This window comes from Octopus bimaculoides, chromosome 18, assembly GCF_046866305.1.
Source record: "Octopus bimaculoides isolate indiv1 chromosome 18, ASM4686630v1, whole genome shotgun sequence".
NCBI lineage: Eukaryota > Metazoa > Mollusca > Cephalopoda > Octopoda > Octopodidae > Octopus > Octopus bimaculoides.
Genome location: NC_142945.1, coordinates 41,102,405 through 41,118,866, shown reverse-complemented (window position 1 = coordinate 41,118,866; position 16,462 = coordinate 41,102,405). Strand labels below are relative to the sequence as shown.

The 16,462-nt window shown below is 35.5% G+C and overlaps 1 protein-coding gene across 36 annotated transcripts in view; it reads right to left on the bottom strand.

The window, feature by feature from the left end:
* LOC106876975 (histone-lysine N-methyltransferase NSD2) overlaps positions 1 to 16,462 on the bottom strand; it is a 110,093-nt gene that overhangs the window by 44,282 nt on the left and 49,349 nt on the right. For all 36 annotated transcript variants that reach the window (XM_089366042.1, XM_089366054.1, XM_089366038.1 and 33 more), the window contains one exon: positions 13,319 to 14,185. In XM_089366042.1, coding sequence (XP_089222168.1) covers positions 13,319 to 14,185 — 867 coding nt within the window. The remainder of the gene's footprint in view (positions 1 to 13,318; positions 14,186 to 16,462) is intronic.

The window sequence follows — 16,462 nt, the reverse complement described above, 5'->3', positions numbered from 1 at the left end:
ATAAATTCAGTAATCTACACAAAAGAAACACGATTTTTTCAAATGTCATTTTATATGATAAATTCTGAAAATTTATTTTAAGTGTAAATATTCCAAGACATGCAGGTTTATGGCTGAGACCCATATTGCAGGTAACCTTTTGACTTCCCCTGAAATGAAATGCCAAAACATAGCTGTGTTGAATGCCATGGGTGGCAGTCACAAACAATTGTCGTGAAAACCGAAATGCACATGCATCTCGTGGAGGTTATGGGTATAAAAATCAAACTGAACCGCATTCTCACCATTCATAATTTGAATGCATCAGGTATGACCTGATTGTCAGTAGCGCAGAGAGAACAAGCTATCAGCTGATTACGTTGCCATCGTCCTGCTCGAGGGCCTGTCTTCACTGCCCGCCACTGTCAGGCATAGCTACAGTGGGTTACACAGCACCGACATTAGTAGCATCAACAATGGAAGTTGATAGTCTTCTCTGACAAGAGCCAGTACTATTTCCACCTCAAAGTGAGGGTGTGGCATAGGAGGGGTGAACACTACAGAGATGCATGTGTCGTGGAGAGAGACGCATGGGGTGGCCAAAGCATCATGGCTTGGGGTGCTACAGGCCTGAATCAGAGAATTGAGCCCCATGTGTTCCAAAATGTTGGTACAGGCAGAGGGAATGGCATCACAGCACAGCACTACATTGACCAGATCTTAAGACCTCACATCGTGCCCTTCTTTGTGTGTCACCATAGCCACATGTTCCAGCAGGACAATGCTCCCTCCAACATGGCCAGGGTCACCATGGACTTCCTGCATCAGCACTACATCAGAACCATGCCATGGCTGGCTCTCAGCCTGGATCTGAACCCAATTGAACACATGTGGAATGAAATCCAGAGACGGCTGAACCAGGTGGTCCCAAGGCTGACAACTTGTGTGGAACTGGAGGCAGCTTTCCTCATAGTGTGAGCACAGGTGCCAATGGCTTTTGTGAACCGCCTCATGCACTCCATGTACTGGTGGTTTATGGCTGTTTTGAACAACCAGGGAGGGCATACACAGTATTGAACATGTCACGCCCTACAATCTCAATGTGCTGAATCCACCCACTACCAGAACACACGACAACAACCCATACATAGACTGTGGTCAAAGTGCATCCAAGAAATTGACTTTATCAGATTTATCAAAATTTATCTCTGACAAAATGAAATTAAAACATATTTCCCAGTCACACATCTTGCGTTTCTTTTGCAGTTCGGTGTATATGAAATTTTCAGTTGTGGAAATGCATTGCTAATTGAGAGACATGCTGTCCAAAAATTAAGACATAAGAAGAGCTTCCACCCAACCTGCTGTAATGGCACCAATACACTGCCAAAACCAGGTTTAGAAATGAAAGATCAATCAAAATGTTTCATAGTTCAAAGCTCTCTAAAGCTTTCATTGTCATGGTTAACCCTAATGGCTCATAGAAAACAAGTAACTGCTATATGGCTACACAGTGTGCTAGAAATAGCAACCTAACTTCTTTGGATCACACCCGAACATCTTAAAAACCAAAAATGCACATATTAAATAATGTAGTCCAAGATGTGTTACATCCAATGATAAAGAATAGAGATGGTCACAGTTGGAACAGATTTGATCATGCACATGACTGAGATATAGTTCTAAATAGCAACTAATGCTGGTTAGTTTCTTCTTCAAGATAGCCTCTTGGAGGTTATCCAAAGGCACAACAGAGAGAATAACTATAATTTGAATTCTCAACACCAACTAAAGTACCATGATGGACTGAACTGACAGTTACGTTTGAGCACTGGATAAAACGCCGTGGCAATATTTAGTTACAATTCTTCCACTGAGAGTTCAAATCCCATCAAGGTCAACTTTGCCTTTCATCTTTCCAGGAATCAATATAATTATTATTATTATTATTATTATTATTATTACTTTTAAGATGGCAAGCTGGCAGAAACATTAACACGCCAGACAAAATGCTTAGCATCATTTCATCCATCTTTATGTTCTGGGTTCAAATACCACTGAGGTTAGCTTTGCCTTTCATTGTTTCGAGGTCAATGAAATCGACTGGCTCACTCCTGCAAAAATTTTAGGCTTCATGGCTATAATCTTTTATACTCTTTTACTTGTTTCAGTCATTTGACTGCGGCCATACTGGAGCACCACCTTTAAAGTAGAAAAATTATTACTATAGTAGCAAAATTATTACTATCATTGTGAATTTGGCTAACAAGTAGTTTATCATAATGTTACATTTAATATTGGTTTCATATTTTGGCACAAGGCCTGCAAGTTCAAGAGAGAGAGAGTTTAAGTCAATTGCATCAACCCCAGTGCACAACTGGTACTTATTTTATTGACACCTTAAAAATGAATGGCAAAGTTGACTTTGGCGGAATTTGAACTCAGACAAAATGTCACAAAGCGTTTTGTCCGGTGTACTTAATGATTCTGCCAGCTCACCACCCTTGTTACGTTTAATATTAAAGCAGCATGCTGGCAGAATCATTAGAACACCAGACAAAATGCTTAGCAGCAAATCACCTGTCTTTATGTTCTGAGTTCAAATGCTACCAGGGACAACTTCACCTTTCATCCTTTCAAGGCCAATAAAATAAGTACCAGTTGAACACTGGGGTTGATGTAATTGAATTACTCCTCACCTCAAAACAGCTTGCCTTGTGCCAAAATTACTACTACTACTACTACTAAGCTAATTGTCATGATCAAACGTTTTCTACCCTTTTTACACTTTCCCACCATCTCACAAAAAAAAAAAAAAAAAAACATCAAGAGTGGACTGGAAATCAGTATTATTCAAGAAGGAAGTTATATAGCAGAAACAGGGAGGAGGAAGAGGAAGAGTTAAAAGTGAACCCTTTTACAACATTCCTACAATGCAAACATTCCAAATCAGCCTAAATTAAGGAAGGTGAAAGGTTAGAACATGTCACCAGTCAGACTGATTTTTATATTTGCTTCCATTTTGCTTCATACTTTAACCAAGAGGGACTACATTAACATCGGTCTCCTCATTATGTTTTGACAAACATTCTGTCCCTTAAATCTCTGCAAAGGAAGAGGAGGTTAAAGTGTTAGAATCATACATAAATTCCCTAAAAGTTAAAAGGATTACAGTATAGGATCACCATTAAAGAGACAATAAGGAGTTTGCCTGAGAAAAGTTTGCAGCAATACAGACTACATACACACACACACACCACAAGCTTTTATCAGTTTCTGTCTACTGTATCCACTTTCAAGATGTTGACTGGCCCAGAGCTGTAGCAAAAGATACTTGTACAAGGTAGCACGGACAGGGACTGAACCCAAAACCACATGGTTAGGAACCAAGCTTCTCAGCCATACAGCAACGCGTATGGTGAATATATGCAAAAGTTAGCTATAATGGCATAATCATGGGTTATAAATGAAATGCTACATGAAAACATGCAGTTTACTGGCTGTAACATGTAACTATAGCTGAGTAAGACCATCTGTGTTACATGCGAGTAGTAAGGTCATATCTGAAGATAACGAGCCTCACAGACGAACTGAGATAAGAGCAATGGTATGCTGTACAACACAGATTTACCCAACATGTTGACAAGGTAATGGTAAAACAGATTTTTAAAACAGTAGCAAGGATGAATATATATTACTAGTTCATTGTCCACTTTTTCAGGCTTTCATGAATCGGAATTTGCTGAAACATTTTCTATAGCCAGATGCCTTTCCTGTCATCAACACTCACCTGTTCTCAAGCAAGGTAATGTTTCATTAAGCCAGACAAGTTTTCACTGAAGACTGGAAATGAAAGGCACCGTTTGTATGACAGTGAAACTCGTTTACAACTATCATGAGATGTCAAAATAGGAAGACACTAATATGCACACACACACACACACACACGTACAAATAATGTTACACTTATGTGTGCATATAACAGGTTTCTTTCATTTTATGTCTACCAAATTCACTCACAAGGCATTTGGTCAACCCAGCACCAGAGTAGAAAGCACTTGCCAAAGGTCCTATGCAATGAGGACTGAGCCCAAAATCATGTTGTTGGGAAGCAAATCTCTCAACCACACAACCATGCCCTATGCCTTTTTATCCAGAGTCATTAAGTCCAACAAAATATGTATTATGTTTCACCTGAGGGCTGTTGGTCTCTGAAGAGCTTCTGGGTAAAATAAAATGTATAAAGTTTTTGTTAGATTCACCTTTATTGATTAACCATACTGACATTCAACCTTCTGGCTTTGGGTTCCTTATTCTAAGTGAGCTGACCATGTTCCTATGAACTGGTGATCCCCAAGGAATACAAAAAGCCAGTTATCACTTGTGAATGGGTATGGCTTAGTTACACTTATACTTTTGCTAACTATTTCAAGTGCAAACAAATATAGACAGCTTCTCAACTCCTTGACCTAGCAGTGCATTTAAGGAGGGAGAGAGGGCTGCACCAGCACTCAGTCGGTATTCATTTTCAGCTTAGTAGGCGAAAGCAACATGGAATCAAGTGTCTTGCTCAAGGACACAATGCACTGCCGAGTCCAGGTCTTGAACTCAGGACATGATTGCAAGCCAAATACTCTAACCGCTAGGCAACAAGCCTACACGCATACGCATGCACGCACAATGTCCACCAAAATGGATAAATCAAGAGCTGCTAAAACAACTGGAGATGTGACCATAGCTACAAGTTGAAGGACAAAATAGATACAGAAGCTGCATTCTAGTAGCTCTCCTGCCCCCACTTAAAGTTCCAACAGATGTAATATTTAGTTTCCAGCCAGTGTTGTAGAAACCCCTAATCTATGGAAAACTTAGCACAATCTTTCTAGGGACATCATTTCACTACAACTGGTTATCAGAGGTGCCTTTACCATCAACCAGCTGGAATAACAACCAAATCTTCTTCAAATCAGACTCTACTACCTCTAATCCATTTGTTACTATATTTTTTTGGAAGACACGGTCTTTGTTTCAATTTTGAAATCAATGAAGAATTTAACAAAATAACTTATTAAGTTGATGTCTGGAACATAAATATGAAAACTTTTAATAAAAGATTTTAATTTAGATCACTTTAAAACAGGAAGTTTACGTCATAGAACTAGGGGTGGTCTCAAACACCCCTAGTTGGTATCAAAAGGGTTAATGAAGAATTCATTGAGTAATATAGTCACTGTACAGAAAGATGGAGATGGTCAAAGCCAGAGTACTCTTTTTAATGGCTTTCCTTGGTCAGAGCTAACCTAGGGCTAAATAACAAAAGGCTCTAGGTTCTGGGCTGCAGCTCAACTATAAGTCCTGCCTTTTGCCTTCCTTAAGAAAAATATGCAGTTACAGGCAGGAAAGAATACCATACAGCTGTAAAGTGTTTCACTGTCATGCAGTTCTGAATTCAAAGGAACCATGTGAAGATATAGTTCAATATTGTAGGCAGTTAAGGCAGCGAGCTAGCAGAAACATTAGCACGCCGGGTGAAATGCCTAGCCAGATTTCATCTGTCTTTACATTCTGAGTTCAAATTCCACTGAGATTGGCTTTGCCTTTCATCCTTTCAGGGGTCAATAAACTAAGTACCAATTGCATACTGGCAGTCAATCTAATTGACCAGCTCCCTCCAAAAAAATTTTAGGCCTTGTGCCTAGAGGAGGAAAGAATATATTTAAAGGCAGTGAGCTGGCAGAAACATTAACACGCCAGGCGAAATGCTTAGCCAGATTTTGTGTCTTTACGTTCTGAGTTCAAATTCTGCCAAAGTTGACTTTGCCTTTCATCCTTTCGGGGTCAATTAATTAAGTACCAGTTGCATACTCCCTCCCCACAAATTTCAAGCCTTGTGACTATGGTAGAAAAGAATATTGTAGGCAGTTGTACAGAAAAGGTACAATTGCCTGGTCGACATGCAGAGTTGAGCCAAGTTCTTTTCATATGTAAAATACCATACAAGAGGTAGGTTTTAACAGTTTCATAGAAGGGCGTCAATATTCTGGTTAGTCCTTTGAGTCAGTGAAGGCATGTGGCTCAGTGGTTAGAGCGTCAAGCTTACAATCACGAAGTTGTGAGTTTGATTCCCGGACCAGTCTGCGTGTTGCGTTCTTGAGCAAGACACTTTATTTCACATTGCTCCATTTCACTCAGCTGTAGAAACGAGTTGCGATATCACTGGTGCCAACCTGTATTGGCCTTTCCATTTCCCTTGGATAACATCAATGGCATGGAGAGTGGAGGCTGGTATGCATGGGTGACTGCTGGTCTTCCATAAAAAACCTTGCCCAGACTTGTGCCTTGGAGGGTAACTTTCTAGGTGCAATCCCATGGTTATTCATGACCCAAGGGGATCTCCTCCTCCTCTGGGACAATTTCCTTAATTTTAAAACTTTTAACCTTTTAGAATTTAAACCGATCTAAATATCTGACCTGTTTTGTGTTCAAACTGACCAAACCTGGCCTCTCAAACTTCACTTACAATGCCATTCTAAAAATAAACAATCAAATCATTTAAATCTCAAAGCTATAAGATAAATACAGAATTAATTCAAAGTAATGTGAATAAAAAAAGCATTGCATTTGACAGAATAATCCGAATGCTAAAGGGTTAAAACCTATCACTTATCACTAGCATAGTTTTGGATTAACACTGGTTCCAATAAGTCAAATCAGTGCACATCAGAAATCTTGTTATTTCAATGAATGAAAAAGCAGCTCATGAATCCAAACACTAAACAATATGACCTATTTCCCTTTTACTTTGTCTGTACAGGACAAACCAAATGGAAGCTTTTCTGTTTCATTTTTATTTTCTTTCAAATTGATGCATTTGCTTGTCACAATAAATTCTAATGAAATGAACAATGTTGAAAGTATTTGCAGCTGAAACAGAGTAAGCTACCTAGCACTGGTTATAGGTTTTTCTCAAGAACTGTACACATTCATTTGGACAACTTCTATCCCTCTTCTTACTCTAAGGAAATTTACATAATAGAACTGTACATGTACCATATAGATTAAACCTTTTCCCACATACCTATGCACACAAAGTTTGCTGACACCTCATAATTTTTCCTTTCTTTTTTTAAATAAAATTCTAATATCAAACATTGATACCTTTGAATTTGTTGTTAGGGAAGTATTAAGACTGATCCTTCTGGTGATGCAAAGCACTCATGGCAGCACCATGTAAAAGCACCCATGCAGTACCACGTAGCGCCATATAAAAGCATCCAGCACACTGTAAAGTGGTTGGCATTAAGAAAGGCATCCAGCCATAAAAACCATGCCAAATCAGACTGGAGTCTGATGCAGCTCCCTCCCTAACTTGCCAGCTCTGATCAAACTGTCCAACCTATGCCAGCATGGACAACAGACATTAAACGATGATGATGATGGAAAATTGTCCTTATTCAACCAATAAAGATTTACTTTCTACTTCAATCTGGTCCACAAAGTGAAACAAGTTTTGACAACCCCCCCCCCTCCCCCACCCGGCTTAACAGATTAACTAACTGTTTATTTAAAGTATACATACCACTTTGTTTTCAGAATTCAGTAGTGGTTGGCATTTGGAAAGTGCTATTTTCTAAAATAACAAGTATTGACTAAAAATAAGACAATGGTACTCACCTCACAAAGTTTTTATCGTCTATTACATAAAGACAATCTTGTTTACCTTACAAGACCACGACTACGATGAAAGGAAGATATGAAAAGGCAAGAACTAGGGCCAGAAATATTACAAACGAACTGAAAGACCTAATTCTTCAGTGTCATGACATCAGCATCATTTAACGTTCACTTCTTCATGCTAGTATGGATCAGACAGAATTTACTGTGGCAAATCTTTCTACAGTCAGATGCCCTTTTTGTTGCCAGCCCTCACTTGTTTCCAAGCAGGGTAATATTTCCTCCATAGCCAGACATGTTTTTTCACAAACAACTAGAAACAAACAACATTGCTTGTACGATGGTGATGCTCATTTACAACCATATCAACACAAGGGTACATGAGGCACATCAACACATACATTGGGGGGGGGGGGGGGGTTATTAAGCAACTGTCCAAGCTATTAGATGTGACATATTGCTGGTCACAATGCACATTTGTATTGTTTTATACATATATACTCATACATGTATCCACTTTCAAGGACTTGCTCAGCCTGTGACTATAGAAAACACTTTCTCCAGGTGTTGTGCAGTGGAACTGAACCTACAACCACATAGTTGAGAAATAAGCTTCTAAACCATAGAGCCACACCAACATGTTAAATCTTATTTTACAAATCCTAATAAGATTTGAAGTCAGTGCATCATAGAATAGAAACTAAATACTGTAAGGCATTTAGTCCTCAGTCAACCATTTCTGTCAGTATTCCAGTATTCCATCTTAACCCATTTAAAACCAACCCACCACAGATCGCACGAGTTCCACAATACAAACTTCCAGTTTCAAGGTGATCTAAACTAAAACTTTCCACCAAAATTTCATATTAATTTATGCTTCAAATATCAGTTTAATGATGACAAATATTATTTTACTAAATTCTCTCATGGCTTCTCATCTTAACTGATTGGAAGTGTTATGTACATATTTTATAAAAGATGGATGCAACATATACTCTGCTCACTATCGCAGACTTGCTTGATTTTAACCACTTGAGCATGTCCCTTGGTGGCTGACGATATGTGCATCTCTGATCGCAAGCAGGAGTAGAGTAGCAGCATAGCCATGTCTTGAGTGGAATTCTTTGGGGTCTGAAGAATTCACCACTGAAAATGTGAGTATTTTGTTCATCGTCTTTAAACAATTCTTATCTAGGGACCTTTTGAGCAGGATAGGCTACTTGACCTGAAGAAAATTCTAACCAGCACCACCTGCAGGTTCATGCACAGTCACCATGTCACACACATATGGTTACAATGCATGTACCTGTGTACCCTTATCAGACGGGTAGTCATGATGGGTATACTGGGCTTCATCTATTTGTACCCCAGCATTACTTTGATGGCATACATTGCTCTCTCACTCAAAAATAATGATGATTATTTGTAACCATAAATAGAAATTATGGTACAAGGCCACAATTTTTAGTGTAGGAGAGGACAGTCGATTATATCAATCCAATACTTAATTATCAGCCTCAGAAAATGAAAAGCAATGTTGCCTTTAGTTGGGATTTGAACTTTGCTCAAGAACACACCACATCTTAAGATCACAAGTGCAACACCTTAAGAACTAAGTAACAAACCTTTACACACTCACACACTAAAGGGTGGTTGTGTGGTAAGAAATTTGCTTCCCAACTACATCGTTCTGAATTCAGTCTCACTGCATGGCATCTTGGGCAAGTATCGTTTTCTATAGCCCTAGGCCTTGTGAATGGATCTGATAAATGGAAAGTGAAATAAGCTCATAGTACATATGTGTATATACCCATGTATGTCTGTATTACTGTCTCCTTGCCTTGACATCACATGATAGTTGTAAATGAGTGTCACTGGTATACAAGCAGTGTCCATTTCCAATCTTCCATGAAAACATGTCTGAGTTTGGGAAAATACCTTACATGTAAAGTTTAGCATCCAGATGTAGAAAATCTGCCTCACTTATTTAAGTGCAGAAAAGTGGACATTAAAACAAATGATATATATATAAAAGGATAATCACACTTAACTTTAAAAACAAAAATACAGATATTGATTAAATTATGAAAAGACCAGATATCTTCAACTATTGAAAAAAAATTTAAATAAAAACAAAAACTGTACATATATAGTGGTTTTGTTTTTTTTAACCTAAAATATTTTCAATTAGTGTTTGCAGGAATTAGATTTTGTGGTGTAAAAAAAAAAAAAAATTCTTTTGCTTCAATTCTAGATATCTGTTTTATGAAAACATCGATGAAGATTCTAATGTATGCTAAACATATACACAATTATTTTGGGGAATACTTGATCTCAAAATAAAGAATGCTACAAATGAGAGAGTGCAAATACTGAAATGAAAAAAAAAACCCTTAGATAGAAAAAGTTAAAGGTTGCCTGTGGGGCATGGAACCTACATTTGTAAACATGACAGGCCATTCCAAAGCAATTCCCAAATTTCTCGATCCATTTCAGAAATTTTATTCTTACTAGGGAGAATTGTATGATGGTATAAGAATTTAAAAACTTTAGGAGAAATAATTCTTTTTTGTGAAATAATTTTTTTTTTTTTGAATAGTGAATATCAAAACAAGTCAGAGAAAGAGAGAGAGAGAGAGAGAATTCTTTAAGTGAAATTTTGGCCCTTAAGGCTCGTTTGTGTGAATGTGTATTTGTTTTGTTTTGTTTGTTTGTCAGTGTGCAAGTGTACATGCTATATATGAAGAAAAGCATAATTTTACTAACAGTTTCTTTTTTTTTTTTTCTAAGAAAAACAAAAAAAATTCTTCAAAAATCACACAACTGAAAAATTTTCCTGTAGCTTAAGTTAGCAAAAGCTGTTATTTTTTTTTTCTTCTTTGTTCCCCCGTTTCTTTCATATCAGAAATTGATATAATGAAATATCAGATTCTTTCAAAATTTGGAATTCAATAAAGGAAAAACATTTCAAGTATATTTCAGAGATACTAAAAAAAAAAACATTTTAACTTACCCACTAACTGATTTAGTTTTGGCTTTTTTTTTTTTCAATCAATACTGAAAATTAATATCTATCTTTTTTCTTTTGAAACTTCACATGAAAAATACACCTCTTTTCAAATAACTTAGTTTAAATTTTAATCTATGGGTAACATTTTAATTTAAATTTATATATAAATTTTTATTATTTATATAATGTTTTCATTAACCCTAAGATGATTTTTAGTGGATTAACGTTTACTAAAGGCATAATCTTGAAACTTAACAAATTTTCACTGTTAACATTATTATTTAAAGAAATAACTAGAAAATAAAAGAATTGAAAACATAAACTATTATTATTACTTTAAGATCTGTCATTTTTTTCCCCTTTTTGTCATTATTAATATAATAATTTTTCTTATTATTACTTGACATTTGAAAAACAGATGCTGTCAATTGTGTTTAAAATTTGGAGATTCAGCTGAAGATTTTAAGGGGACAGATAGACTAAACACCATGCCAAAGTCCATACATTCACAGATATATGCACACTTTACACCAAAATGAGAAAAAAAATACCAAAATTTCCAGAAGTGTAGCTCAGTAGCATCACCATTTTGGTAAAGACTACTGTTTATTTTCCTAGGAGTACATGAACTTTACGAGGTGAATGTAAAATACAACATTATGATATTATTATTACAAAGCTATATATACATATACATATAATAGAATATACATACATATATATATTTTTTATTGTTTTTTTTTTTAATTCAAACAACCATGGAATCCATGATGATTGACCACAAAGCAGGGCTATTCCAGAAATGAAGGTGGTGGGTGAGAGGAGTCAGTGGAGGGTATGTTGGTTAATAATATACATATATATCATTAAAAAAAAAACAACACTCAGCCTTATAACTTCCCCCCCTTTTTTTTTGCTTTTCGTTATTTTCTTTTCTGGCAACATTACTAAATTTCCCATTATTACAAGAGTAAGAAATAGTCAAGTGTTTGTGTTATGTGTCCATACTTATAATATAAAGTGACAACTAAAAATGCTATCCCTATATTTACATCCAAATAAGTTGAGGGAGAAGTCCAAAAAAATAATAAATAACGTTAAATCATTTGCCACAAGACAAAAAAATGTAAGAATAATTTCTTATAAAACATTTTTCATAAAATATGATTGTATTTATCCATCAAATTTTTAGGGGGTTTTTTTTTAATGCCAATTTTTTTTTTTCTTAATGGATGTTAAGGCAATATCATAAATTTATGAATAATACTGTATGAATTGGAAGGGAGGTTGAGGTTTTTGTGTTTTCATTTTTTAAATCAGTAAATAAATAAAAATTAAATTAGTAAAACAAAGAGAAAAATTAAATTCTTTTGTCTTAAATCTTAATTTTTTTTCTTCATTTTAATCTTCAAGAGGTAGGGTGAATTTGAAATATGCTTGGTCAGTCAGTCATATCAGAAACATGACCATAAATATATTTTAAATATACAATATATAAGAGACAATAAAATATATATATATACATATATATATAAAAGAGATAACCCCTTTAACTGTTTGAAAATAGTGTGAGTGTGTGTCTGTGTGTGTTTTGTCCCTCATTTCCCACCTTCTGTTAAAAAATTATGCATGCATGTTTTTGTGTATAGGATTCAACCATCCAAGTGATAAGGATGAAAAAAAAAATGGACCTGCTTCACATGTAATGTTTTAATATGTTTCTTGTTAATTTGATTCCATTCACCTCTGGAACAGCCTGCAGTGTGTATAACTTCAAAAGGCAACTTAGTCCGCTCAAAATCAGGCTGTCTTCTCCAGTTTTAAACACTCTCAACACCACTTTCAAATGATTTTTCTATGTCAGGGGAGGAAAAGTGAGTGAGAGACAGAAATTTTTTTTTTCTTTCCTTGTCTTTTTTTAAATATTAAAATAAATAAATAAATAAAAATTGAAAGAAAAACAATGAAAATGTTTAATGTTTCGGGGAGGAAAAAAAATGGGTAAAAAATCTTTAAATAATATTTTTTTTTAAATTTAAGTATTTTTAAAAAAAGTAAAGCACTTTTTCATGTTTTCTTTTTTAAAAATAAATTAATGTATCTACTACATCATGGGACCCGTTTGAATTATTATTATTATTATTATTATATTATCATTACTATTGCTATCATCACAATTATACTCAATATTCATCTATATAATATATATGCATGTGTACATATATATATACATACTCTTTCATAAAGGACTAATGAACCTAATCAATCTAAGTAATGAAAATTAGTAGTTACTTTTGTATAATTTCTGAAATATTTATGGTTATCACTTAAGATAAATATAATTTTTTTTACAAAATGAGGTAATCATGGGAAGAATATAATAAGAGAATAGTAAAAATATTAATTTAATTTCAATTTAAAAAAAAAATATTTTTCCTTTTCTTCCAATTGTCAATATTTAAAGAATGTTTATGCTTTAAACCCGCTCTTTTTTCAGTGTATAATTATTATTGTTATTATAATTATAATTATTATTATTATTATTATTATAATTAATAATTTTTCTTTCTTTGTTTTTGTGAAAAAATTACAGCTTTTGCTTCTGCTCAGGTCAGTTTTCAACTGCTTCAATTAAAACAGTTAAAATTCATTTACCTGATGATGTACCTCTGCTTGTAATGACACCTCCTCCTCCTCCACCACCACCACCACCAAACTTAGACTTGTAACGAGCTCTCTGCTTCTGGCTCATCATACTCCATTGTTGCCTGAGATATTCAACTACCATTTGCTCGTCAAAGTCCGAGTGCTCAGACAGAACACCCTCCCTATGCTTCTGACAGAACATATCAAAAGAACCATCATCTTTCCCTGATTTCGGAGTAGTCACACACCCACTGCCACCGGCAGCCCCACCACCTGACTCAGTACCGCCGGCCGCTTTTGGCCTTTTCCGCTGCGGTGATGCAATGCTGTCAGAGTCATTGGCGAAGCTACCAGGTGACGCGTGGCGTTTCTTAGCAAGAGTTCCATTGACAATACTTGGTAATTTACTGGCAGAAGAAGACTCTATTTTCACTTTACCACCACCATCTCCTCCGCTAGTAACACCAGCTCCACTAGAACTCTCAGTCTTTTGTTTCTTGGCTTTGGGACCAGCTTTGTCTGGTTTGCTAACCTCAACTGCCAACTTTTCCGGAGACTCTTGCTTCTTCTTTTCAGGATGTTTGTCAAAGTTGTTTATGTAGCAGAGTTTCCGTTCAGAGTGGGATAAAGGCAGTGCTACTTCTGCTGAACGAACAGCACGGTCCCAAACTGGGCGCTTGTGTTTGCTGACTCCATATTTCTGTGAAATCTGGGATCGCTGTTTAGCAGGTGCCCTTTCTAGCATATCTTCTACATATTTGAAGAATTTGTCTTTCCCTTCAAATCCAAGTGTTGCATTCTCACTCACCCATGCCCGCTCTGGTTCATCATAAAAATACTGCACATGGTAATTCCGCACACATCCTTTGCCTTTTACTGCAAGTGAAAAATAAAAGTAAAAATACATAAATAAACGAGTGAGTAGGAAGATTGATAGACAAATAAACAGATTGTTAGACCAGATACATACACAATACACAGATAGATGGTGAGATACACAGGAAGAGGAAGAAAGATTATCTTGACAATACAATATTTCTTTTGACAAGAAGGTACAAAGCCCAATATGTACAAAAATAAATAAAAAGCTATGGTCTGTAAATTTCCATGTCTCAGGAGTTGGCCTCAGTACTTGCTTTAAACCAGTGGTTCTCAACAGGGGTCCACATAAGATTTTATTCTTAAAATTATCTCCAATAAATTGGTAACATTTCTAAAGTACATAAAAAGTTTCTTTTAATACAATTCCTACTAATATTTAATTATAAAAATACAGTAAGATGTTCATTATATTCAGCAAAAACTATGGAGATCCAGTAGAGTAAAATAGGAATCAAACAGGAATCGAACAATAAATGGTTGAGAACCACTGTTTTAGATAAATAAAAGACCAATAAGATCTTCTTAAGGCCTCCATAAATTTGAACATTTTATATTAGGTTAGTAAGAAAGTAATTTTGTATTTTTTTGTAAACAGAGTTACAAATTTTTAAAATTACTTTTTCCTTTTGACATTTGATAGCCGTTACTTTTAGCTTACTTTAAGAAGCAAATTGCACACAATTTTCTTTACAGCTGTTAATTCAGTGTCAATTTTAACATAGAGTGCATATTTTGCTTTTTTATTCCCGTAAAAGCAAGAAGGCTGCTGAGGTTCACAAAGAGAAATGTGAAGTTTGTGGTGTTGATTGCTTCACAGAACGCATATGTCAGAAATGGTTTTTAAAATTCTGTTCCGGCGATTTTTCACTCAAAGATGACCAACATTCTGGTCAACCTACTGAAATTGATGATGACCAAATCAAAACCATAATTGAATCTGATTGTCATATAATTGTGCAGGAGATTGCAGAGAGGTTAAATTTATCACACGCAACAATTGAAAATCACTTAGAATGTCTTCGACTCGTTAAGAAGCTCAATATTTGGGTTCCACATAAATTGAAAGAGATTCACTTGACACAACAAATCAAAATTTGCTATATGCATGTCAAATGCAATGAAATCAGCCTTTTTTTTTTTTTATGAATCATCACTGGTGATGAAAAATGGATTGTCCACAATAAAATCAATTGAAAAGCGTAATGAACCAGCACAAAACACACAAAGTTGAATTGCATAAAAAAAAAGGTCATGCTGTCTGTCAATTTGGTGGGATTATAAAGGTGTTTTGTATTTTGAGCTGCCTCCAAGGAACCAAATGATAAATCCAGATGTTTCATATCAACAACTAACGAAACTGGAAGAATCAATCAAAGAAAAACAACCAGAATTGACAAATCATAAAGGAATCGTGTTCCACCATAACAAAACTAGACCACACGTCTTTGCTAACTCGTGAAAATGATTGGAGCTTGGTTGGGGAGTGATGTCACATCCCCCATATAGCCCTGACCTTGCACCATCAGATTACCATTTATTTCAAAGTTTTCAAAATTCATTGAATGGTAAAACTTTCAATAATGATGATGACCTGAAATTGCACTTGCTTCAGTTTTGGGCTGATAAGGACCAGAAGTCCTACAAGCACAAAATGGAAAATATATAACTGGTTGAAGTTCATTCTTTGTATGAAAAAAATTACTTTCATTTCACACTAAAAATCCGAAATTACTCACTTGCCAACCCAATAATTTAAATAGTAAATAGACGATTTGTGATTTTCTATTTCTTGATATTTAAAAGCTTTTATTGTTTAGCTCTAGGTCAACCTTGATATCAAACTGATTGTTTGATTAAAGATTCCAGTTGTGATCAACCAGTCTTTTCCCCCCAGATATAAAAAATTTAGGGCTACATTATCCCAATATATTTTCTTTTATCAAAACACCAGGTGTGATTTCAGTGAAGATTTGGCTGTTATTTCTAGCAGATCAAGCAACCACAGAAGCTTCCTCTCTAAACACAGAATCTGCAATGCAAGTTCACCTCCTGACTAAGAAATTTTCCTACTTTATTCCTGGTACAAAATGTCCAGCTATATCCAGTGGCCTGAAGAGCAATGCATTCAACCAGGCTGACTGCCTCGTAACATACCAGCCCTTGCTGGGCAGTATTCAGCAAATGAGAGAAATAACTCACACACATCTCTGAAGACAATACTAGTCTGAATTAAATTTCTTAGACTACCTGGTACCTATTGCCAACAAGCTG